This window comes from Lepus europaeus, chromosome 18, assembly GCF_033115175.1.
Source record: "Lepus europaeus isolate LE1 chromosome 18, mLepTim1.pri, whole genome shotgun sequence".
NCBI lineage: Eukaryota > Metazoa > Chordata > Mammalia > Lagomorpha > Leporidae > Lepus > Lepus europaeus.
This window is the reverse complement of record NC_084844.1, coordinates 3,815,640-3,841,686: the sequence shown is the minus strand read 5'-3', so window position 1 is coordinate 3,841,686 and position 26,047 is coordinate 3,815,640. Positions and strand designations below refer to the sequence as shown.

General features: G+C 64.1%; 1 protein-coding gene across 4 annotated transcripts in view; it reads left to right on the top strand.

The window, feature by feature from the left end:
• The window catches only part of SEPTIN9 (septin 9), a 136,600-nt gene that overhangs the window by 37,426 nt on the left and 73,127 nt on the right, over window positions 1–26,047 (top strand). The window contains exon 1 of one of the 4 annotated variants that reach the window (XM_062215572.1): window positions 20,685–20,718. The exons of 2 other annotated variants lie outside the window; for them this stretch is intronic. In XM_062215572.1, the coding sequence (XP_062071556.1) occupies window positions 20,700–20,718 (19 nt within the window). In that variant the 5' untranslated portion in view covers window positions 20,685–20,699. Of the gene's footprint in view, window positions 1–20,684; window positions 20,719–21,747; window positions 21,867–26,047 lie in introns of those variants that run through there. One more of the 4 variants, XM_062215570.1, reaches the window with a different exon arrangement.

Below are 26,047 nucleotides of genomic sequence, written 5' to 3'. Positions count from 1 at the left end.
GCTCACTAGGCTAATCCTCTGCCTGCGGCGCTGGCACCCCGGGTTCTAGTCCTGGTTGGGGCGCCAGATTCTGTCCCGGTTGCTCCTCTTCCAGGCCAGCTCTCTGCTGTGGCCCAGGAAGGCAGTGGAGGATGGCCCAGGTGCTTGGGCCCTGCACCCACATGGGAGACCAAGAGGAGGCACCTGGCTCCTGGCTTTGGATTGGCACAGCGCGCCGGCTGTAGCGGCCATTTTGGGGGTGAACCAATGGAAAAGGAAGACCTCTCTCTGTCTCTCTCTCTCACTGTCTAACTCTGCCTGTCGAAAAAAAAAAAATATATATATATATATAAGAAAATGAAATTTGGAGATTTTGAAGTCTGTGCTTGCTCTTTGTCCAGTTTCCTGGCAAATGGCTCCCCGAGCCCCTGGGCTGTCAAGGGTGACGAGTGTCCTCTGTGGACAGCTGAGTGGACTGGCCGCTGGCAGCCCCTAGGGAGCTTTGGGAGGGACCTGCTTTCCAGAAAGACCAAGGTGGGGTTAGAGGCTGGGACTTTTCAACCGCCATCCGGAGCTCCAGGGCGAGGAGCGATCCTGAAGGGCAACGGTCACCAGTGGCCAGCAGGGTCCATAGGGTCCATAGCGCCCAGGGAGGCGCGAGGCATGTGGGGAGCTCCGTGTATCACTGCCTCGTGGCTGGTGTTCTGTGAATTGAACACTGTGATGAAATAGAGTGTTTATTCAAAACACACAACCCAGGAAGCATGGCGTGGAGGTGCTGGGCTGCTGGGGGTGAGGTGGGGGCTGTGCCCTCCCCGTGGTCTCTGCTGCTGTCCACGTGTGTCCTCTCACATACCACTTGTGGACACGCCTTCGGTGCAGTGGTAGGCACTGCTTGAGATGCCCACAGCCCATGTTGGGTGCTGGTGGCTTGGAGTCTTGGCTTCGCCTCCACGTCCGGCTGCCTGCCGATGCACGGCCTGGGAGGCGGCACTGGTGGCTCTTGGGGCCCCCGCCACCCCTGTGAGACCTGGACTGGGCTCCTGGCTCCTGGCTGCCGCCTGGTCCAACCCCAGCTCTTGCAGGCATTTGGGGAGTGAACCAGTGGAAGGAGGGTCTCTTTCTGTCTGATATAAAGTAGATTTTTAAAAAGTGTTACCATAAAACATAATATAATTTGTAATTAGTCAGTAATAGCAAATAAACTGACTTCCTGGAATCTGAGAGCCACGCTAGCAAGTCATAGAACTTGAAAAGGGGTCATGAGATCCTCCGACTTGCAGCCAAGTGGGACAGAGATCGTGGGTGACCGGGCCCGTGTGCTGCTGGTGACAATGTCGTGGGTGACCGGGCCCATGTGCTGCTGGTGACAATGTCGTGGGTGACCGGGCCCGCGTGCTGCTGGGGACGGAGTCATGGGTGACCGGGGCCGCGTGCTGCTGGGGACGGAGTCGTGGGTGACCGGGGCCGCGTGCTGCTGGGGACGGAGTCGTGGGTGACCGGGCCCGCGTGCTGCTGGGGACGGAGTCGTGGGTGACCGGGCCCGCGTGCTGCTGGGGACGGAGTCGTGGGTGACCGGGCCCGCGTGCTGCTGGGGACGGAGTCGTGGGTGACCGGGCCCGCGTGCTGCTGGGGACGGAGTCGTGGGTGACCGGGCCCGCGTGCTGCTGGGGACGGAGTCGTGGGTGACCGGGGCCGCGTGCTGCTGGCGTTGGAGTCGTGGGTGACCGGGGCCACGTGCTGCTGGCGTTGGAGTCGTGGGTGACCGGGGCCGCGTGCTGCTGGCGTTGGAGTCGTGGGTGACCGGGGCCACGTGCTGCTGGCGTTGGAGTCGTGGGTGACCGGGGCCGCGTGCTGCTGGGGACGGAGTCGTGGGTGACCGGGGCCACGTGCTGCTGGCGTTGGAGTCGTGGGTGACTGGGGCCGTGTGCTGCTGGTGACGGAGTCGTGGGTGACCGGGGCCACGTGCTGCTGGCGTTGGAGTCGTGGGTGACCGGGGCCGCGTGCTGCTGGCGTTGGAGTCGTGGGTGACCGGGCCCGTGTGCTGCTGGCATTGGAGTCGTGGATGACCGGGCCCGTGTGCTGCAGGTGACGGTGTCGTGGGTGACCGAGCCCGTGTGCTGCTGGCGTTGGAGTCGTGGGTGACTGGGCCCGTGTGCTGCTGGCGTCAGCGTCGAGGGCTGCCGAAGTGTGTCCTGGAGCGGGCGGACTCCCCGAGACAGGAGCTGGTGGAGCGCAGGCTGCCGGGGCCCAGGCAGGGGAGGGGCGCAGTCTGAGGCTGTGGGATGCCGGGGCAGCTGGAGCCACGGGAGTGTGCGTCCTGCCCTGAACTGCCCTCAGTGGTGGCGAGACTGGTAGGACTTAGGTTATGGACACACACAGGCACACACAGAGACTCACAGAGACACACGGACACACACAGAGACACACAGAGACACATGGACTCACAGAGACACACGGACACACACGGAGACACACAGAGACACATGGACTCACAGAGACACACGGACACACACGGAGACACATGGACTCACAGAGACACATGGACACACACAGCTACACGCAAGCACGCACACAATGCACACATCTGCACATGTGCACACATAGACCGACACACCTGCACATACATCTACACACGTACACGTACATTCACACACACATACACACCTGCACACACATCTACACACATACACGTACATTCACACATGTATACACACCTGCACACACATCTACACACATACACGTACATTCACACATGTATACACACCTGCACACACATCTACACACATAAGAGCACATACACAAGAGACACATGCACACATACATGTGCTCACTGTACACAGTATACTTTTTAAAAATTTTTTTAAAAGATTTATTTGTTTATTTGAAAGGCAGAGTTACAGAGAGGCGGGGGGGGTGTCTTCCATTGGCTGGTTCACTCCCCAGAGCTAAGCTGATCCAAAGCCAGGAGCCAGGAGCCAACAGCTTCTTCCGGGTCTGCCACGCGGGTGCAGGGGCCCAAGGACTTGGGCCATCCTCCACTGCTTTCCCAGGCCACAGCAGAGAGCTGGATCGGAGGTGGAGAAGCCGGGACTCGAACAGGCGCCCATGTGGGATGCCGGCCCTGCAGGCAGTGGCTACGCCACAGCACCACCCCCACAGTTCACTTCTATACACATACACACACATCCCCACATGTATACACGTTCACACAGCTACACCTGCAAACACAGTACACACACACAGACTTCCATACACACGCACACACACGCACACCCATGCAGAGAAGCAGCCTCGGCCTGCGGGGCTGTGGGCAATGGTGCAGGAGAAGGCTAAGGACTTGGGCGTCCTCCCCTTGGGTTCAGGCCCTGCGGGGGGCCATGCGGCTTCCCCAGAGGCCCGCGACCTCCCGTGGTGAAGGTGTGGAGCGAGCAGGTCTGTTGGAGCGGCTTAGTGGGTGCCTGACAAACTCAGCCGGGGCGTGAGCAGGCCGAGCCGGTCCCCAGGAGCTGCCTGCAGAGGTCCCGGCGGGCTCCCGGGCTCCCGGGGCAGCTGTGCCTGCGCAGGAGGCGGCCTGGGGCCAGGAAGAGGAGCGGCTTCCTCTCTGAGCCCTGCGGAGCCCTCCAGGGCTGCCCGTGGCCAGAGCCTGGCTCCCCGGGGCAGGGGAGAGAGTGGCGTCAGAGCGGATGGGCCTGGGGCTGGGATGCTGTGCTGGGGGAACCGGGTGTTTGCCAGCTGCTTCAGGTGGAGCCGTGGGTTGTTCATTTCGGGTTTCTCTCCTGTCCTGAGCCCGGCACTCACTGGTTCAGCCCTGGCCTGGCTTCCGCCTCCGCTGACCGATTCTCGTTTTCACTGGCGTTGAAATTCTGTGCGATTCCCTGTGAGCCTTTCCGCTCGGGCTCCTGGATTGTCCAGAAGTGTGTCGTCTGTGCTCTTCTAGAACCTTCTCAGGGCTGTTGACTTGTACATGGCCACAGCGCGTACTCGATGTGATTTTGGTCTGCTAGAATGTGAGGCGTGTGGCCCCGTAAGTGCCATTGTCACGCGAGGGCACACGTGTTCTCGGCCTCGTGGGCGGGGTTTTGTCGTCGTGGACTGGGTCAGGGAGGTTTGTGGCATCCTTCATGTTTTCTGCTGTTTCTGTCCAGATGCCGAGAGAGAGAGAGAGAGGGAGAGAGGGAGAGAGAAAGAGGGAGAGAGAGGTGTCTTCCATCCACTGGTTCACTCCACAAATGGCTGCAACAGCCAGAGCTGGGCTGATCTGAAGCCAGGAGCTCCATCTGGGTCTCCCATGTGGGTGCAGGGGCCCGAGCACTTGGGTCGCCTTCTGCTGCTTTCCCAGGCTATTAGCAGGGAGCTGGATGGGACGCAGAACAGCTGGGACTCGAACCCGCGCTCAGGTCTGGGATGCCAGCGCTGCAGGCAGTGCCTAACCCACTGCACCACCGTGCCAGCCCCACGTGTTCTGGAGTATGGTGTCCAGAGTTGCAGTGTCGTCTGCGGGGAGACCGGCCAGGGAGCAGGGGCCCTGCGGGGAGACCGGCCAGGGAGCAGGGGCCCTGCGGGGAGACCGACCGGGGAGCAGGGGCCCTGCGGGGAGACCGGCCGGGGAGCAGGGGCCCTGCGGGGAGACCGGCCGGGGAGCAGGGGCCCTGCGTTCCAGGAGCCCAGCTCTTCCTTACTGGAGGCGAGAGCACAGGGCCCCTGCCCCTGGCCGCCGGACAGCATGGGCTGTCACCAGGGACTTTTCCTGGCAGGGGTGACCATGGTGTCCTTGGTCTCTGGCTAGACCGGGGCAGTGACCTCCCGTTGGCGTCTCTGTTGGAGCTGTGGCCCGGAACCCCTGGACCCGGCCCGTAGAAGCTGGAGCTTCCCACGGCTGCTTCAGGGCCGAGGGTCCGGTCTCTGGCTCGCACTGCCCAGTGTGGGATCCAACCCAGCGCCCCTGCTCATGGGGCCGCTCAGCTCCATCCCAGGGGCAGGGCTCCATCCCCCGCTCCCTGTGCACATGCCGAGAGGGGCCCTGGGGTCGGCTCCAGAGGGGTGCAGAGAGGGACCCCAAAACATAGCCCTTTCTCTGGCCTGGCCTGATGCTTCCCAGGCACAGAGGGGAGTGGTCCTGGGCGGAGGCACAAGGGGCGGGCGGTTGCAGGGGTTAGCGGGGGTGGGGTGGGGGGTGCGTGTCAGCTGGGGCCCTCACAGCCTCCACCCTGTCCTGTGTGGGCAGGGAGCCCATTGCTGGCTGGAAGGGACGTGGAGGGGGCAGCTGCCGGTCCGGAGGAAGCCCGCCTCCACTTCGCCCCCCAGAACTGTGTGTGCACTGCGTGTGTGCTCACAGGTGTGCGTGCGTGTGGCCGTGTGCACGCACACTCCCTTCTGCAGAGGAAGTGATTCACACCCGAGTGCCGAGGTTGGAGCCGAGCAGGCAGCAGGAAGGTTGGCCACGCAGAGGGAAGGAAGTGGGCAGGGCGGTGGGGACGGGGCGGGGCCGAGCTCGGGCCCCACCCCCGGAGCTGCTGGCGCAGAGCTTCGGTGTTGTTTCACCAAGGCCTGGGATCTTTTGGGGGGAAGAGAGGGAAGGATTTCTCCTGTAGGGCGTATGCGCACACGCGTGCATGTAGTGTGTGTGCCTGCGTGCACATGCTCACGGGTGTACATGTGTGCGCATGTGTGAGGCATGTCCGTGTGTGCCGCTTCCATTTCCATTTTTATGTTTTCCTGACTACCAGAGAGAATTTCCGTGGTGGCCTCCCCCATCCCCAGGCTGCCCGTGAGGGCCATGCACACATGAGCAAGCACAGGTGTGTGCACGCACACACACAGACAGATACACAGATACGCACACAGACACGTCACATAGACACACACAGACACAGATACACAGACACACACAGACACGTGACACAGACACACACACAGATGCACAGAGACACAGATACACAGATACACACACAGACACACACACAGATACACAGAGACACACAGACACGTGACACAGACACAGACACAGATGCACAGAGACACAGATACACAGATACGCACACAGACACACACACAGATACACAGAGACACACACAGACACGTGACATAGAGACACAGATACACACACAGACACATGACAGAGACACAGATACACACAGACATGTAACACAGAGACAAAGACACATGAGAGATACATGCAGACACACACATGCTCAGATACACACTCAGATACACACACAGAGACAGACACACAGATACACATTCAGACACGCACTCAAAGACACACACACACTTAGACATATGCCGAGACACACACACTCAGAGACACACACACTTAGAAACATACACACTCAGAGATACACAGTCACACACACACTCAGACACACAGGGGTCAGGACAAGCGTCCCCATGGATTGCACCTCCTGACACACACACTGAGACATACACACTCAGAGATACACAGTCACACACACACACACACTCAGACACGCACAGGGGTCAGGACCAGCGCCCCGTGGGGCTCACCTCCTGACACACTCAGAGACATACACACTCAGATACACAGTCACACACACACACACACACTCAGACACACACAGGGTCAGGACCAGCGCCCATGGGGCTCACCTCCTGACACACACACTCAGATACACAGTCACACACACACACACACACTCAGACACACACAGGGTCAGGACCAGCGCCCCGTGGGGCTCACCTCCTGACACACTCAGAGACATACACACTCAGATACACAGTCACACACACACACACACAGGGTCAGGACCAGCGCCCATGGGGCTCACCTCCTGACACACACACTCAGATACACAGTCACACACACACACACACACTCAGACACACACAGGGTCAGGACCAGCGCCCATGGGGCTCACCTCCTGACACACACACTCAGATACACAGTCACACACACACACACACACACTCAGACACACACAGGGGTCAGGACCAGCGCCCATGGGGCTCACCTCCTGACACACACACTCAGATACACAGTCACACACACACACACACACTCAGACACACACAGGGGTCAGGACCAGCGCCCCATGGGGCACACCTCCTGGCAGGAAGTGCAGCTCTGGGAACGGCAGGCCCCGCCTTTGGCACAACGCCCTGTTTTTGTTGCTGCCCATTGAAGGGCGCAGAAAGTGGGGTGGAGGCGGGCGGTGGGTGGCGGGTGGCGGCGGGCGGTGGGTGGCCAGAGGAGCAAGCGTGGGGGCAGGGGAGGGGCTGTGCCTGTCCCTCTGGCTCAGACTCCGTGTGGCCCTGGGGGGTCTCCCAAGGTCAGGTGCCACCACACTTGGGGTCGGACCCTGCATCCCCTGAGCCGCGGTCAGTGGTGGCCAGGGCTCTTCCCCGTGTCCCCGGCCACGATCAATGAGCAGACAAAGTTACACTGCCAGGAGCCTTGGCCACTGCCCAGCCCAGTGCCCACTGCCCACCAGGGGCCCCGTGGGGCTGGGGTTCACAGCTCTGTGACCTCAACCAGGGGGCAGGATGGGCACAGCTGTGGGGGGAGGGGCCCGCGGTGGGGTCCTGGGGGCTTGGAGCAGGGAAGCGTCCTCTCTCGGGGAGCTGGAGGCCGCCGTTGGGCCTGTCCCCACTGTGGGGTCTGCGGGAGTCCCCGGCCCCTCTGCCAGCCCCGGGGGCTGCCGGCTGTGTCGCACCTGGCTCTGCTCTGGCTTCACGCGGCTTCTCCCAGCTGGGTCCCCTCTCTGTTCTGAGTCCGGATGGCCCGGCATTCCTCACAGACTGATGCCAGTCACTGGGCTTAGGGCCCGCCCTCCGTGTCCCCAGACTCCGTCCCTGTGGCCCTGTCGTGGGTAGAGGGTGAGGACTTGGCTGTCTTTCTGGGGGCACCCAGCTCCACTCAGTGCAGATCCCCTTGGCAGAGGGGCGCCCCGTCCTGAGGGGGGCAGGTGCGCAGGGGACCTGCGTGGTGAGCAGGCTGCAGCAGGTGCAGGGAGGAGCTGTGCAAGGGGCGGGGCTGGGAGGCCTGCCCGTGCCGGAGGAGCCGCAGCCCCCATCTGCCGAGGGGCAGGGGAGACGGTGCCACTGACTCTGCGTCCTTTCTAAATGAGACCTGGAGGGCCACAGCCGCGGCCCAGAGGTGCTTGTCCCACCATGGCCGCGGGGCAGGCGTGGGTTCCCGTGCCTGGGAGCTGCGAGTGGGAAGTCGTTCGGGGATGCGTGGAGGGGGCCCCGGAGGGTCCCGTCCACACTAGGAGGCTGTTGATGTCCAAGCATAGTGTTGCCGGGGGAATGCTTGTCCCGGCCAGGCCTCCCCACTGCGCCTTGTCTTACAGGGCAGGTGCGATCCTACTGCCCGATCCCCCGCCTTCTCTGTTGCTATGGGAACAGCGCCTCATCTGGTGACCCCCTGTTCTGAGCCCCAAGCCAAGCAGGCTGTTGGTCACACATGCGTGAGCGCGCACACACATGCACACATGCACGCGGTCATGTCGCTGGTGTTTTGAAGGTAGTGAAAGCTGTGAGATCGATCCCACCAGGCCACGAGGACGCCCTCGCCAACCCGGGAGGGTCTGTGGAGCCAGGGGCCGGCGGTGCAGTTGTTCGTCCTGCTCCGGGGAGGGTCCCACGTGTGTTACATGGCTGTCGCAACTTTCACTCCGGCAGCTCTCGCGCTGCCCCAGGCACTGTCTCAGCACCACGGAAGGCCATGGCTTTAGCCTCGTGAGGGGCGGGGGGGCATGGACTCCGCCTCTCTTCCCTCCCTGTGTGGAGCAGGTCTTGCCCCGGTCGGGGGCTGGGCCTTGTGTGGGTTGGTTTTGCTGTGAGCACCAAGGAAAGTTCCGGAAGCCTCATTCCTCTGGACTTCCCCGCAGTGCTTCAGCCTGGCCGGGAGCCCCCTCTCCAGGGGGAGGGAGGAAGGGCCCCCAGAGGTCACTGGGCAGGTTCAAAGCCAGGCTGAGCAGCCCCTCTCGACGGGGCGCTGCAGGCCTGCGTGGGGGCTGCGGGTGAGGCTCCGAGCAGCTGTCCGGGAAGGTGAGGGCTGGGAGTGCAGCCTTGCGGAGCTGAGGCCGGAGCAGCTGGGGGGCCTGAGGCTCCCTGCTGCCCCTCCCTCCCCGGGTGCAGCTCCAGGCTGACCTCTGCTTGTCCCACACCTGTGCCCAGGCTGGGCGCTCCACAGGGCAGGCGTGCAGGGGCCAAGCCAGGGCCTCCGTCCAGCAGCCGTGGGAAGCGGGGTGCTTCCTGCATGTCCGGCCTGGGAGGAGCCCGATGTCCCGCTGAGCTGAGTGAATGTCCTGGCCAGGGGCGTGGCTTTGCGTCTTGGTCCTGAGCTCGTCCAGCGGCCTCTTTGGTGCGTGTGGCCTCGCAGACAGCAGTGTCTCTCTCCATGGGGACGGTGTCAGGAGTGGCTGGGCACTGCCGTGGTTGGGGCACACAGATGCTCCGCGCGCTCGCTGGGGTCCTGGGCGGAGCTTCAGCATCCTGGGGGCAGAGACCCTGGCCATCCCCACGAGGGGCCCAGTGGGGTCAGCTGCAGGGACTGTGGCTGCCGGGGACCCCTCTGTGCAGGTGGGCGAGGTGTGGGGCAGGGGCTGCTGTTCACTGTGCATGTCACACGTTGTGCCCAGACTGGCCCCCACCACCTGGAGAACCTTCCAGGCCCAGGTGCTGAGAGCAGGGGCTTCAACCTGTGAGCCACCCAGGCTCCACCCGAGTCCTGTGATCTTAGGAAGAGGCTGGGCTGCAGGCCACGGGCGCTCAGTTTGGGGGCCCACCCCTGCGCCAGCACCCAGAGTGCTCTGCGTTCTGTTGTGAGAATTTCCCATCATGCAGCATGTGGAAAGCAGGCTACAGGGAACGTCTGAGTCCCCGTCGTCTGGCTTCTACCTCGAGCACCAGGCCACCCCTGCCTTGTCACCTCCCGAGCGTCAGTCCACCTTCCCGTCTGCCTGTGGGTCTCTCTCTCTCTCTCTCTCAGATTTATTTCTTTATTTGAAAGGCAGAGTTGGAGAGAGAGGGAGGGAGAGAGAGGGAGAGAGACAGAGAGATCTTCCCTCTGTGGATTCACTCTCCGAATGGCCACAATGATCAGGAATGGGCCAGGCGGGAGCCAGGAGCTTCTTCCAGGTCTCCCACACAGTGCAGGGACCCAACCACTTGGACCATCTTCTACTGCTTTCCAAGGTCACAGCAGAGAGCTGGATTAGAGCGGAGCAGCTGGGACTCGAACCGGCGCCCATCTGGAATGCCGGCAGCCTAACCTGCTGTGGCACAATGCTGGCCCCAGGTCCATCTCATTTTGCTTGTGGTGCATTTTCAGTAACCCACAGTCACCGATGATTCCGGACGGACTGCCAGATCTCTCGTGTAGCGCTGCCTCCCCAGTTACCCACCCAGAACGCCTATGAGCGCCAGTTACCCACCTATGGACACCTCACGTTCGCAGGACGGCTCCTAGGCGGCCCGCTCTGTCATGGACGTGCAGCCCTCAGTCACGCCTCGCGCCGCCACAGGTCCAGCTCTCACGCCCATAACACAGGGGTTAAACAGGCGTGTGTGAGAGCGGAGAGCTTCGCAAAAGCGTGGGGGCTGGAGTTAGTGGGGACGTTCATTTTGGTGCAAACATTTTGAAATCCACGCATATGAGAGTCTTCAAAAAGTTTGTGGAAAAGGCATGTTGTGGAAAACCGAGGCATGGATTTCAACCTTCTTTTAGTTAAAGATTTATTTATTTATTTGAAAAGGAGAGTCAGAGAGAGAGAGAGAGAGAGAGAGAGAGAGGGAGAGGTTTTCCATCCGCTGGTTCACTCTCCAAATGGCTGGGCCAAACTGAAGTCAGAGCTTTATCCGGGTCTCCCACGTGGGTGCAGGAGCCCAAGGACTTGGGCCATCTTCTACTGCTTTCCCAGGCCACAGCAGAGAGCGGGATCAGAAGTGGAGCAGCCGGGACTCGAACCAGCGCCCATAAGGGATGCAGGCATCACAAGTGGTTTAATCTACTGTGTTACAACACCAGCCCCCATCTTTTCTTTCTAAATTTTCTTGATTTCTTAAAATGTATTTGAAAGGCAGAGAGAGAGAGAGAGAGAGAGAGAGAGATCTTCCCCCTGCTGGTTCAACCCCAAATGCCAACTATAGCCAGCACTGGGCCAGGCTGAAGCCAGGAGCCAGGAGCTCCATCCAGGTCTCCACGTGGGTGGCAGGGGCCGAGTACCTCCCAGGTGTGCGTTAGCAGGAAGCTGGATTGGAAGTGGAGCTGGGACTGGCACCCAGGCACTCTGGTGTGGGTGTGGCTTATATCTCACCCTCTGTGTCCAGTGCCCGCCCGCTTTCCTCCTTTCCTTAAATTTCCCTGGGAGATTGGCGCAGCAGTTTCTGTTTAGCGGGGTGAGCTGAGCCCGCCCTCTTTGGCGAGCCCTGCTGTCCCGGGGTTAGATCGGGAAGCAGCCCCTCCTGCTAGGAGGGAGGACGGAGCACAGAGGGCTGACCGCGGTCAACGTCATCTTGTGCCCGGGGTGACTGCAGGCGGGTGGGAGCCGGGGTCAGGAGTATGGCCGCTTCCGCAGGGGGGGATGGATGCGCCGGGGATGTGCAGCCCCCATTGCACACAGCTGGGTTTTCCTGAATGTTCTAGGGTATTCATGATTGCGTGGTCAAGTCTCTATGGCCGGCCCAGATAACCCCACGCACCACGCGGCTCGGTCAGTGTCGGGATGGGCCGAGAGGCGCTGGCCTCCGACATGCACGCTTCCTCCCCATGGGAGAGGCGCTACCTGGGTATGTGAGCAGGTGCGTGCTCCTGCGGGAGGCTTGGACGAGGGGGCAGACGCCCCGCCCCGCTCGGCGCCCTGGTGTGCTCACCCAGGTCACTGGGTCTGTGGCCGGCCCCACGGGACGAGCCAGAGCTGGGGCCCGTGGCCCTGTCTGGGAATGTCTCCACCCTGTTCTTGAAGGTGAGAAATTTCTCTCTGTTGGAGAACAGCTGTGTGCAGGCTGGCCCATATGGCTCGCAGGCCTGCGGGCGAGGGCGGGCGCCGCCCAGCGCTTCCTGCCTTGGCGGGCGGGCGGGCGGGCTCTCCACGCGAGATGGAGATTGCACCCGCGGCTCTCCCCCCTTGCTGCTTGGGGCTCCTGATCCCAGGGTCCAGGCAGGAAGGTGGGGGCGGGAGGAGGCCTCCAGGGGAGCAGGCTGATGTAGCTGCCAGGTGTGTGCAGAGCCCTCGCGTCCCAACACACTTGTGCAGGGTCTGGGTGCCACGTGGGCAGAGAGGCCTGAGGTGGAGGCTGCCCGTGGACTGGGAAAACTGAGGCGGGGCCCCAGAGGAGAATCCCATCATCCGGGGGTTCCAGGAAGGCTTCTGGGAGGAAGTGGAGCTTTTGTGTTGAGACCTGAATGGTTGCGGTGAGCCAGCCCCGGGCAGCTGGGATGGATCTGTTCAGCAGAGGACAGAACAAGACAGGCCCAGAGGAGGGGCTGCGAGAGGGACCCGAGGGTGGGGAGAGGAGGTCAGAGGGCCTGGCCACCTGCTGGGCCCTCAATCTGGGGATGGAAGGCCAGCGGGCTGGGGTCACTTCTGCACGTCACTCGGGCCATGGCACTGACAGCGTGGCATCTAGGTTGGGAAGGATCCTGGGTGGGGAGGGGGGCAGCCCAGAGCCCCAAGCTAAGGGGGCCAAAGTAGATAGCAGAACCCCATAGCCTCTCCCCAGAGATGTGGCTGCCACAGGTGGGAAGGGGGTGCTGGCCCCTCGGGCCCTGGGCCTGCTGCGTTCCCACGCCACCCGTGTTTGCCCTGTCCACGGATGGGGTGTGGCCGCTCAGGTCCCTGGAAGCCAGGGGCCCGGCAGCCTCTGTCCCCTGTGCCTGCCCCTCTCCCCTCACACAGCTTAGCCAGGGTGGCTGCAGCGGGGGAAGACGGGGCCGGGGTCCCCTCGTTCACTGGGGCGCATCTGGCCGCTGGCCGTCCTCCAGTGCCGCTCGGGTCGGGAGGCTTTCATTTCCCATCTCCAGATCGTCTGGAGGGGGCTCAGCGCCCCCCCCCCCCCAGGGGAGCATTCTGTTCAGGCTGCGGGCCAACCCCGGCTGCCTCTCAGGTGCAGGGGGTGGGGGTCCCTGCGGCCTGGGTGCATCTGGTGGCACAAACCCCTCTCCCGATGGGGGAGCAAACTCCAGCGGGTGGCTACGCCACCTCTGTCTTCTGAGGACCTGGCCTGGACAGAGCTCAGCTGCTCTCCCCCCCTCCCCCTCCCTCTCCTCCTCCCAATCCTCCCCCTTCTCCCCTCTCCCTCCTTCTCCTGCCAATCCTCTCCCTCCTTCTCCCTCCTTCTCCCTCCTCCTCCTCCCCCTCCCTCCTTCTCCTCCCCCCTCCTCCCTCCTTCTCCTCCCCTTCCTCCCTCCTTCTCCTCCCCCCTCCCTCCTTCTCCTCCCCTTCCTCCCTCCTTCTCCTCCCCTTCCTCCCTCCTTCTCCTCCCCCCTCCTTCTCCCCCTCCCCCTCCCCTCCTCCTTCTCCCACTCCCTCTCCTCCTCCCTCCCCCTCCTCCCCTTTCACTTCCCCCTCCTTCCTCCTCCTCCTCCCCCTTCCTCCTTTCTCCCCCTCCATCTACTCCCAATCCTCTGCCTCCTCCCTCCTCTTCCTCTTTCCTCTCTCCCTCTTCCTCCCCTCCTCCTCTCCTTCCCCCTCCTCCCCCCTTGTCCTTCTCCCCCCCCCTTCCCCTCCATCCTCCTGTGGTGGTGCCCACCAGGCAGAGCTGGCTGGTGACAGCCAGGAGGGGTGACAGGCAGAGCTGGCTGGTGGCAGCCAGGAGGGGTGACAGGCAGAGCTGGCTGGTGACAGCCAGGAGGGGTGACAGGCAGAGCTGGCTGGTGACAGCCAGGAGGGGTGACAGGCAGAGCTGGCCCCGGAGCTGCCAGCACAGGATCCTGCCCCTAAACACCGGGGCCTTTCTGCTGACGTCATTGGAACCTGGGGCAGAGTGCCCAGGCGTCACCCCTGTCTCCCATGGATCCTGGATTTGCCTGCTGGGGACAGTTCAGGGCAGCCAGAGGCCTCGGGGTCGCTGGCTGAGTGGGGGCAGAGCCGGGGGGGCCGGGAGGCCGCCGCCCCAGCCTCATGCGTCTAGAGCAGTCTGCAGTGGTGCAGGCCCAGGCGTTTCCCAAAGCTCCTGTTTGTGACCACTGCTAGACAGGCAGGTCTCTCCTTGGGCAGGGCAAGCCCACAGCCGGGGCCACACGTCTCTGTCGGGGTGTGGAGGAGGTGATGTCCCCAGCCCCTCCGTGCACCTCTGTGGCCTTTAGTCTCTGTCGCAGCACAGGGGACTCCTGGAAAGCTCGGCCAGCGACCCACGTCCCACACTTTTCCCCTCTCTGCCCTGGGCAAGCGAAAGGGACACGGGTCCCCCAGATGGGAGTCCTCTCTGTCTCCATCTCTCATCTCCTTCACCTCCCTCCGTCTCTCTTTCTTACCCTGCTCACTTTATCTCTTTTGGAAACAAAGCTGGCAATGGGGTTGAGAGGTACTGAGCTCCCCGTCACTGGGGGTATGCAGGAGCAGGGTGGACGGGCGTGTGGGGCAGGGTCCACATGAGGACTCCAGTGGGGCTGTGGGTGGCAAGGTAACGCTTGCAGGCCCTTCCGAGGGGCCCCCAGCGGGGAGGCCCCTGCTCCTGCCTTCCCCAACTGCTTTGCGTGCAGTCTCCTTGCTTCCACCTGCTGGAGCTTGGGGTGGGGGCAGGGTGGGGGTGGGGAGTACACAGGGAGGCCCCGCCCCCCCGGGACCACGCTGGTCACCGTGGTGACTTTAGAACTCAGCGCTTTCTTCTCTGCTTGGGCCCCCATTGTCCCTGCTGACGTGGAGCTAGGGCAGGCCAGTGACTCAGCTCTGGTGCCCACACTGCGGCGGTGGCACGGTGCCGCCAGCCCTGGGCCCCGAGCAGCGGGATGCCTGCTGGAGAGCGAGGGGGGTCAGCCAGGACACTGCGGGCCCCTGGGAACAGCCTGTGCCGCCCAGGCAGACTCATGGCTCAGCCAGGGCCCAGGGCTGCCCCCAGGGTGAGGCGTCTGCAGCTGGCACAGCCGGCGATGCTAGCCGAGGCCTCTGTTGCTGGCTGCTTGGTGGTGGAGTCGGTCCCGGGCTGGTGTGGCCATTGCAGAGCCACTGGAAGGGCAGAGGCTGTTTGTCCCCCAGTGGCCAGCCACCTCTCTGCAGCTCCAGCCTGGGAGGGTTGGGAGCCGCGTCTGGGGTGGGGGTGGGGCTGTGTGAAGCCGCAGGGATGGGAAAGTCAGCTGAGCCCCCAGACAAGTTCTTCTGTTCCCCCACTGCCCCCTGGGTTAGAGCGCACGGAAGCCGGTGGGGACATCCCAGACCCTGGACCAACCCATCAGTGCTCATGGTCGTGCAGATAAAGGCTCGAGGCCAGGGGTGGTGATCTGGGGGTCTGCTGGTGTGTGTGTGGGGGGCAGTGGAGCAGCCACAGCTCCCACCCACAGCTTCGGTCCTCCGCGCGCAGCCCCCAGCCCCCAGCCCAGCGTCCCCTCGGTTTGAGGTCACTGCAGGCAGGAACGTTCATGGAGGAAACTGAAAACAGGAGGCCTGGGCGGTTCCTGCTCCGAGCCAGGAAGGCTGGGGAGCTGCAGGCTGATTCAGCCCCACGCAGCGTGGCCCCTGGAGCTGGGGGGTGGGGTGGGGTGGGGGAGGGCCTTGGGACGGAGCAGAGCCTCCATGACTCAGAAGCATTTACTCTGTTTAGAAAGTCCCGGGCCGGCCCGGAGATAAGAGCCGGCCACTGTGCTCTGGCTGTAGGTTTTCCCCAGGAGCTGGTGGGGCGGGGCTGGGGGCGTGGCGAGCTGGTCCTTCCCGGGCTCCAAGCTGAGCGCATGATGGGAGGGGGCTTTGGTGTCTACAGACCTCGCGGGTGTCATCGGCTGGCTCCGAAGAGATGGAGTGGTCCTGATCCCAGGGGCTGTCCCCGGCACGGCACGTGTGACGTGGAGGCGGGGATGGTCCTGGGGCCTTGGTGTCCGGCTCAGGACTCTGGATGTGTAGGGGCTGGCGCTGGTCTGCACTGGGGCTGGCAGGCGTGCATAGGGTCCCTGTGAGGTCTGAGCATCCTCCCGCCCCGTCGGGGGTCACCGTGACCCTCCGTGCTGCAAAGGCAAAGGCACCACCCAGCGCTGAGCAGGGACGGGGGATGGTCTGTGCTGTGTGCCCACAGGCAAAGAAGTCGGGAGAGGAACCCGGGGATAGTCCCTCCGATGGTTAAGACCAAAAAGACAGACAGGGAGCTGGGGGAGCCGGGGAGCATAGAGCCGACCGCTGGCGCAGGTGTGGGGGGCAGGAGGGAGGCCAGCAGGGACACAGGCAGGGGCCAGGGTGTGTCAGACTTGTCTCGGTGAGGAGTTTGCATTTTGGTCTGAGTGTCAGGCCAGGGGAGGTGAACTCAGAGTTAGGGGACCGCAGCCGGCAGGAGGGAGGAGCCTAGGGCCAGTGAGGCCGTGGGGGAGGGGTTGGGGTGTGGTGCTGGGGACCGAGCAGAGGCAGTACAAAGATCGAATCCTCCACCTGTCGCCACAGAGATGTTTTATAAATCTCATAAAGACATGTAAGCTCTCTATTTCACATATAATCACGCATCTTAATTACATTGAAATGCATGTTTTATAAAATATATAAAATTAGGAATGAGTTATATATGAATTATCATTTAAAAGTCAACGATAGGGGCTGGCATTGTGGCGTAGTGGGTTAAGCCACCGCCTGCAATGCCGGCATCCCATATGAGCACCAGTTTGAGACCTGGCCGCTCCACTTCTGATCCAGCTCTCTGCTGTGGCCTGGGAAGGCAGCGGAGGATGGCCCAAGTGCTTGGGCTCTTGCCAGCCCCCAAAAGAAGCTCCAGGCTCCAGGCCCAGCCCCTGCCATTGCAGCCATTTAGGGACTGAATCGGCAGATGGAAGCTATCTCTCTCTCTCTCTCCCTTTCTCTGTGTGACACTGACTTTCAAATAAATAAATCTTTAGAAAAACTAAATGATATAAAATTACCGTATTCTTTAGCAGCTCCACTTGTGGTTACAGACCCCAGGGAATTAAAGGCAAGGACTCGGACTGATACGTGGTCACGGCTGTGCCGTGCACGACAGCCAAAAGTGGGGAGCACCTCAGTGTCCACTGAGGGCTGCAGACCCCGTGCCATTCAGCCTTTAAAGGAAGGACTTCCTGACACATGCTACGCCCCGGGGAACCTGAAGACACTCCTGCCACGTGACGTGAGCCAGCGAAGGCCCCACACCGTGTGATCCCGCTTCAGTGAGCTTCCTGGAGAGTCCAACACGTAGAAACAGAAAGTGGACCAGGGCTGCCGGGGCTGGGGGGGGGGGGGCAGGACGGACAGACAGGGCTGCCGGGGCTGGAGGAGCAGGACGGACAGGGCTGCTGGGGCTGGGGGGGGCAGGACGGACGGAGGACGGACAGGGCTGCCGGGGCTTGGGGGGGCAGGACAGATGGGGCTGCCCGGGGCTGGGGAAGCAGGACGGACAGACAGGGCTGCCGGGGCTGGGGGGGGGCAGGACTGGGAGTCCTTGTCTCACAGGGACAGTTTCAGCTGGGAGGAAGAGAAAGCTTTGCAGATGGCCGGTGGAGATGGGCAAAGGTGAATACCTCTAATGCCACTGACCTTGACATCATCTAAACACGACTAAAATGCTCAAGTTTGCTATTCAGCTAGCTTTTTTTTTTTAAAGTTTATTTTTATTTATTGGAGAGGCAGAATTGCAGAGAAAGGGAGAGAGAAGTAGATATCAAAAGGTCTTCCGTTCCCTGGTTCCCTCTTCAAATGCCCAGACCCAAGCTGGGAACCCGGAACTCCACGGAGGGCACCCCATGGATGGCAGGGGGTGTTCACGCACCATCACCTGCTGCCTTCCCAGGCTGTGCACCAGCAGGGAGCTGGGTCTCAGGTGGAGCTGGGATCGGGCCCAGGCGCTCCAACAGGAGTAGCCGCCACCCTAATAGCAGCTTCACACGCTGTACCACACTGCTTGCCCTAAAATTGTGTTGGTTTTCATTTTATGTGAAAGACACACAGACAGTTCTTCCCATCCACTGGTTCACGCCCCAGACAGCCAGGGCTGGGCCAAGTTGAGGCCAGGAGCCCGGAATTCAATCTGGGTTTCCCATATGGGCAGCAGGGACCAGGGACTTCAGCCGTCACCTGCTGCCTCCAAGCGAGTGCGTAGGCAGGAAGCTGGATCGGAAACAGAGTGGGGACTCCATCCCAGGAGCTCCAGTAGGGGGCGTCTGAGCCCCCGGAGCCAAGCCCCTGCCCTGTTATCTACATTTTGCCCCAGTGAAAGTGCATCGCTCTCCTAGAAATAAAATGCCTGTTCCATTTATATGATACAAACGTCTTTCAAGTGATTGTATTTGAAACAAAGGTAATATAGAGACAAACAGCTCAGGGCTAGGATTTTGGCTACATTTGCAAACACTGTATTAGAGGCTGCTCATCACACGCAGTGATGTCACCATGGTAACTTGAAACAGGCACCAGGGAGCAGACCAAGGCTCCAGATCAGGCGTTGTGTTCGTTTCCCTTATCCCAGAGGGTGAGACATGAGCCAGCCCCCAGTGGGAGGAGGGGTCGACCTGCAGGTGCCTCCCGCTAGAAGGGGGCTGATGGGAGTGAGAGACAGGGGCTTGAGCATCGAGGGTGGGTGTGGTGCACTTTGCTGTGGCACAGGCTGTGAGCTCCGGGGGGGGGGCTGTGGCAGGCCCAGCAGCCGCCGGATTAAAGGCGTGGAGCCCAGTGAAGCCCCACTGTGTGCCAGGCCCGTGCAGAGTGGAGCCCCCACGGCCGCTGCCCTGGAGAAGCGGCCTCGTGCCAGGACCCAGGTCTGGTTGCTCAGTGGGGTGTGCGGAAGAGGCTCAGCAGCTGGCTGAGCGCCACGGCCCCTCTGTGCTCTCCCCCGCCCGCTCCACTGCCCGGGGCTGTACCTGGGGGCCCAGGGTCCCCGGCTGTTTCCGCCCGCCTGCTTCCTCCCGCCTGCTTTCCCATGCTCTGGGAGGCTCCAGTTCAGAGCGGGGCCTTTCGTGCCTGGCCCTGCCCGTCCTGAGAACTCGCTGTCCCCACAGGGCAGCCACCTGCAGGCCGTGTCACTCCCTACATCGGCTTTGGTGACTTCTCGGGCACTTCTGCCACCTGGAACTTTGAGCCAAAGAAAGAGGCCAGGGGGGAGCAGAAGGCGTCCAGGACTTTCCCGGGGGCAGCGTGACAGGTGACCGCCAGCCTGGTCAACGACACACACGTGTTGCCTCACTGCTCTGGAGGGTGGCAGCCCGAAGTCAAAGTGTCCTTGGCGCCGAGCTCCGGAGGGGCCTCCCTGGCCTGGGCAGCGTCTGGGGGCTGCAGGGGTCCCTTGGCTGTAGTTGCATTCCTCCAGTCCCAGGCTCCGTGTTCTTTCTCCGGGTCTCTGTGCCTTCTGTGTGTCTCTCAGAAGGCCCCTCGTCCAGGGTGGCTTCATTCAAGACCCTTTCTACAATGTCGGGCACCTTCTGAGACTCCAACGGACACGTCTGTTTCTGGGTCCTGTGGTGCACCTGTGAGGCCTCGGAGGCCTGTGCGTGTGTTCACTGAGTGCGAGCGTCCTTTGGCAGATTTGAGCTCCCTTCCTTAGCGGCTGCTGCTGGTCTGCCTGCCCAGGGCCCGTGGGAGAGGAGAGTGGTGGAGGGGACCCGGCTGCAGGGCTGGGGAGGGGTGACGTTGGCGGGGAGGAGACAGCAACACTGGGTTGTCCCCAAGCTTGGACAAGGTACCTGGACGTGAAGGGAGCTGCCCAGCTGTTTCCCAGAGGAAATGAGTGATGTCCAGTTGGAGCAGTTGGTTAGGTACAAGGGTGGGCTTCCTGGCTGGGAGCGTGGCCAAGCCCAGGATGGGTTTCCTGAGGGAACGGGGGAATCTTCTTACCTGGAAGTACCCTGGCCTCAGCTCAAGGGGAGGGAGCAGGCGCTGGGGACGCCATGCAGGCACGGGACACTCTCTCCTCTGCCACTGTCCTCTGGTTCCCATGGGGAGCGTTTTGGCGAGGCGGGCACCCTGGCCGGGCTCCCCAAGGAAGCAGACTCGAGTGGTTTGGCCCCACTGTGCGTGGAAAGAACGAATGCACAATGGTCGGAGCCTGGGCCGGCCTGGAGGCGCCGCGGGCAGAGGGAACAATGGCGCGGCGGTGCCCGCCCTCGCCGGGTGCTCTTTATAAAGACAGTGGACAATGCACCCACCGGGGCCTGGGCTGGACACCGGCCTGCACACCTGGCACTTGCCCAGGGCTGAGTGGAGCCCGCCATGTAGGGGCTGGCCCGTGGGGCCGGCCGCGGTGTTGGTGTCCAGGCGAGCGCTCGGCGTGGAGGCCGTCGCGGTGCCATTACCGGCGTGGTCGTGCTCTCTGGGAGCAGACAAGGGCATGCGCACATCTGAGATGTCTGTGGTTTTGCAGTTTCTGGGGCCACAAACTCACTGGGTTGAAAATAGTTCAAAACATCCAAAGCATGAGGGAGGGAGGGAGCGCTGGTCTGAAAGAAAGAAGGGCTTGGTTCCCGCCCCTCCCAGAGTCCACCACACCTAGTGCATTCTGGGCAGGAGACCAGCTCGGCCTCGGGGCCCAGCATCCCCTGCCCCCTTGGGGCCTTCCAGAAGCAGAGGGGAGTGGCAGTGACCGGTGCAGACCCAGAAGGAGCCCTCACAGGCTACTCCATGCCACACAGGTTGCGAGGTGCCCACCCAGGCTGTGGGCAGTGGCCTCGGGGTGGAGGCAGGAGGAGGGGGGCTGGCTGGCCCCGCGGGGTGAGTGGGGGGGAGGCCCCTGGGTTGCAGGTGCCACACCTGGAGGGCTTGCGACCTTACTGTGTCCCAGCCCGGGGGACTTCTGCCCGAGGAGGTCCCGCTCATCCCTGGCCTGGGAAGAAAGGCCAAGCCTCAGGTGTGGGCCGGGCAGGGTCTGCGCCCTGGGGGCCTCTCCCCTTCTCCTTAGGAGGGGCCGGCCCAGCTGGGCGCTGGGTTTCCAGGAAGCCCTCGGTGTCGAGGCAGCCACATCCCCAGCCCTCCTACCGGGTGGGCCGGGGAGGGGGGGTGCCCAGCACCGGCCCCCTCCCCTGGCCGAGGCATTGCCTGGGGGTGCGAGGGGGGCGGGTGGAGGCCCTGCACCCCGGCTCTGTAACCTGCAGGCCGCGGTCTTGCGCGCGCCCCGAGCCCAGCGGCCGCGCATCCCCCGCGGGCGCTGCGCGCGCGAAGCAGGCAGCGGCGGTGGAGGCGGCGGCGGCGGCAAACTTTGTTTGGCTGCGTCAATAAAACCTCCCGCAGGAGGAACCCGCGCCCCGGGAGGGGAGGGCTCCCGGCCCTCGGCGCCCGGCCCGGCCTCCACATCCGCCCACATCTGGCCGCAGCAGGGCGTCGGAGGGGGGGAGAGGCGAGGGGCCCAGCCGCGTCGGTCGCTTTCCTCGGGGCACGGAGGAGGGGGCGGTGGGTCCGAGCGCCCGGGACCGGCCTGTCCCTGCGCGGCGACCCCAGCCCCAGCCCCCAGCCCCGGCCTTGACGGGCGGGCGCAGCAGCCAGTGCGCGCCGGGGAGGCCGGGCCCCGGGTGCGGGAACCTGATCCGCCCGGGCGGCGGGGGCGGGGCGGGGGCGGGGGCGGCCGCGCGGGGAGGGGCCGGCGCGGGCCTTCCTCCCCCATTCATTCAGCCGATCTTGGGGGCCGCGAGGCTCCGGTGGCGAGCTCTACGCGGCGGGAGGGCGGGCGCGGCGCCCCAGCCAGAGCGCAGGGCCTGGGCCGGCCGGGGGCGCTTCCTCCCCGCCGCCCTCAAGCCACCATGTCCGACCCGGCGGTCAACGCGCAGCTGGACGGGATTATTTCGGACTTCGAAGGTGGGTGCCGGGCCGGCGGCGGCGCTGCGCCCGCGAGCGCACGCCGGGGAGGCCCCTTCGGGCGGGCCGGGCGCGGGACCCCCGAGGGGGCGCCCTCCCGCCGAGAGTCACGCGCGCCCGCGGCTCTGCGCCTGGGCGTCGCCTACGTGGAGGACCCGGGTCTGGGGACCCCGCGCAGCCGGGGGGCTTCCTTCCTTGCATTGTTGTTTGTGTGTGCCGGGGCACGGCCGCCTCCGGGCGCGCAGTTTCACTCTCGGCGCCCATCGGCTCGCTCCTCCCGCGCTCCGCCGCGGCTGCCGGGGCCCGCAGGCTGGACGGGGAGAGAGCTCCAGGCCCCGGACCCAGTGGGCTGCCGCGTCCTGCCCGGGTGGCCAGCCCTCCCCTCCCCCACGCCAGCTTCGGAGCTGGGGCGGGCCGGGCGCACCCGAGCGGACGCGGCCCAGGCTGCGGCAGGGTCCGGCGTGGGGGCGACCTGTGGCCCCGATCCGAGTTGGGGGACATCCTCATCCGCCTCCCGGAGCCGGGCTTGCGCGTGTGCGGCCAGGGACAGCAGCTTGGCGCCCTCCTCTTAAAGTGTTTGCCCGGCGTGGAGAGACGCGGGGCCGTCTCGCCCGCGGCGTGGGGCTGGCATCCCGTCCCGGTCTACTTGCGCGCGCGCACGCGCGTGCTCGTGACTGCCGCCACCGCCGCTGCCAGGGCTCCGCGTCCTGCGCCCGGGGGAGTAAATAACGCGCTCGCTGGGGAAGCGCACACAATGGTCTCCAGCGCTTCTGGGGCAGGGTTACCGAGGGGCGGGCCTGCGGCTGCCTGGACCTGGAGCCCCCGCCCCTTGGAGGGACTCCCAGGCAGCCTTGGGCCGGGCCCCGCGATGGGCGGGGAGGGGGAGCGGCCGGGCTGGAAGGAGTTCCAGGTGCCCCGCCAAGGCAGAAGTGACCACTCCGAGTGTCCCACCTTCCGTGGCCAGGGCTGGGATCCAGGGCCTGCTGCCCGCAGGGTCGCCCGGGCGCAGCTCCATCTGCTGGGTGGGGGTGGCGCCTGGTGGGGACCAGAGCCTTGGCTGTGGCTCTGAGGAGTGGGCCCAAGTTCCCCGGTCTTGGAGTCCTGGTGGGCGGAGCGGTGCCGGCTCAGCCCCGCCGGCTGGTCTGGCCGTGGCGGGGTTCTTCCTAGGGGTCTCCTGGTTTGCTTTGTTCGGAGGCTGCAGGCTCCCCCACGCTCGTCTGCGGGCCATCTGTCTACCCAAGTGTCCAGGGGCAGGGCCGGGTCTGTGTGATCCCTCCCTGCCTGCTCTGTGCTGGGAGAGGAGAGACGGCTGCCCCTTCAGGTCTGAGCTCCGTGCAGCTCCGCGGGGACTGGCGGCAGTGGAGGTCTCTGCCGCTGGGCCCGGGGCATTGTGTGGGCCATATGCTTTCTGGGGGACAAGCGCAGGGGTCCCCGTGGGAGCTCTGTGGCCCGAGGAGGCGGAGCTGGCGGGATGTCCGTGCCCCTGTCTGGGGAGGGCCTCTGGGCCGCCTCCCAGGCCGGCTTCTTGACCCTGTGGTACAGCCCAGACAATGGCCTCATTGAGGCCATCCTGGTTCAGCGGTTGGCAGCCTCCTGGCTCCTGGGGAAGAGATTTCTAAGCGGGGAGCAGGGCCACGGACCTTCTGGGTCCCCTGCGTGCGTCATTCTCCCCACGGCCTGCCCTGGGGAGCCAGGCCTTAAAGCCCCCCACCCCAAGCTTCCCAAGCGCAAGTGTGTGCACGCATGTAAACGCAGGACACGCGTGTGTGTGCAGGGCTGTGAATGGTGACGTGGGAGCAGAAAGGTGGCCCTGCCTGGTGGCCCGTGAGGCTGCCGTGGGCTTGGTGGATGGGGACAGTGTGTGGGGGGGTGGGAGGTGGGCAGCTTTGCCGGTGGAAGGTTGGTGAGACGCAGGGCCCCGGGGGGAGGAGAGCCGGCACGTCACCGGCAGTTTCCAAATCAGGGCAGGGAAAGGTCACTGCTGGCCGACGGGGAGAATCCGCCACCGCCACGGAGCAGGCAGACCTTGAGGGCAGCTGGGACGGGATTGCGGGAGGGAGGAGGAGGGCATTGAGGTCAGGGGCACAGGCGGCAGCGGGGTGGCCCCAGGGAGCTGGGGCGTGAGGAGAGGCAGCTGGCCGAGAGCAAAGGGGCAGGCGTGTCGGCCCGGCCGGGAGTGGAGCTGGGCCTGGGAGCGGTGCAGCACCCATTCTCTGCCCCGGGTGCCCCCCTGCTGCCTCGGCTCCTGCAAGGTAGGTGGGAAGGCCAGAGGCCGGGTGGGCGAGTGCGGGGCACACCCGGGCAGCTGTCCCAAAACCCAAAGGCCCCATGGGGTGTCTCTGAGGGGTTTGGAGCTGGTGGCAGTATCCAGGCCAGGGTAGCACACTGGGGCAGAGAGGGAAGGGGCCCAGGGCTGGGGGTCGGGGTGCGCAGGCCAGAGATGCACACCCGTGGGTGTCTGTGCATGGTGCGTGGAAGGGGGGTGCGGGTAGGATTCTTGCCGCTGCCCCGTGCCCGTCGGGAGGGCATCACCCCTCCTGGGGGCTTCTTTTTCTCTTCATCTTTACTCCCTGCCTTTAGCCCCTCCCTGTCCGGGCCGTGTCCCTGGGGTGCCCCGGGCTCTGAGAGGGTGCAGCCTCGCCCCCCAGAGGGAGACCCCGATGTTGGGACAAGCAGCCGAGCTTGGTTTCGCTGGTGTGGATTTCAGAGTCTCATCCCCCGCCCTCCCCACGGGGGCACAGATGCCCCTGGAGAGGACCGTGGTGGCCGTCTCTGCCCCACGATGGGGTGGCAAGGAGGGCGGCCCTTCCTCTCGCCGTTGGAGGCCAGGCAGGGGCCGTCGGCCTCTTGCTCTTTCGTGAACTCGGCCAAGTCTGTTATCGCTAACACGATTACAGCTCGGCTCCGTGAGTAACAAAAGCCGCCCCCATGCCAGCGCAGGGCCGCTGCGCTCAGCTGTTGGCCGTAGCTGGGTTGCAGGCCCAGGAGGAAAGCTACAGGTCGGCACCTGCCCTTCGGAGACCCTCGTAGCTGTGCCCTGGAGACCTCCTATGTGCTAGCAGGGTTTTGGGGGGGGACTCCCTGGGGGAACCGGACCACAGAGGCACCTCCGGGGCAAGGGCACTGGTGCCTCCTGGGTCCCAGTGTCGCCTTCTTCCCCCTCCCACGAGGTCTGCTGGGTGCATGGGCCTCCTGCTTCCCAGCCGAGACCTCCTGTGGGGCCCATCACCCCGCACCTGGCACCTCTGGCAGGAGGCGCAGAGGCTTGTGGGGTGTGGCCTGCAGCCTGGAGGGGCCGGGCCTCACGTGCGGTTCCCATGGCCGCCGGCACGGCTGCCCTGGTGCTCCGTGTCCAGCGCAGGCCCCAGGCTGTTCCTGTCAGGGAGAAGGGGGCAGGCAAGTGCCCGCCAGTCAGCTTCGCCGATGGACCAGGGATCTGGGGAGAGGCGGGTGGGGGCCCGTGACCCCCCCGGGGGGGCCTCAGCCTAGAAGGGCTTTCTGTACACGGGGCTCCCAGGAAGCTTCTGAGAGCGGCTGCTCAGCCGTGTCTGTGCCCAGGGAGAGGCCTCGGGGAGGCTGGACTGTGGGGCTGGGCCGACATCTGGAAGCCATGAGCCCCCAGCCTCAGTTTCCTCCACGTGAAGTGGAGTTATAAACAGCCCCCCCCCCCCCGCCCTGCTGGAGGATGCTGTGAGATGCACAGGGTGGCTGAAGATCACAGGCGAGCTGGTCCCATTGGACAGCTGGCAGCATCCTTGCGGTCTCCGCAAACCAGCCACCGGAGCCTGGAGAACCCCCCGTGCCCCTCCCCCACCTCACACTCTGCCCTGGGGGCCTCACCGCCCTCTCCCTGGAGCCTGGGGTCCCCTCGCTGTCCCCACCCCCGCCTCTGAGCGTCACAGATGGGTGGGCCACGTGCTCGCCGCGGGGTCAAGTGCTGACAGTGACAGAGGCACGTGCCGGGTGGCTGGACCGTGAAGACGGTGGCGGGGCCCGGCGGCCACTGTCCACGGGGTATGGGGCAGGGAGGGGCGCCTGCTGGCCCGGGAGCCCTCTGCCCGTGCCTGATCTTGCTAGGCACAGCACGGAGCTGCGGCCGTCTCCTGTGGGGCCAGTGGGCAAGCGAGGGGGACTGGGTGCTGGGAAGCCAGTCGCCTGGGGCTGGAGCCCCTGGGGCCAGC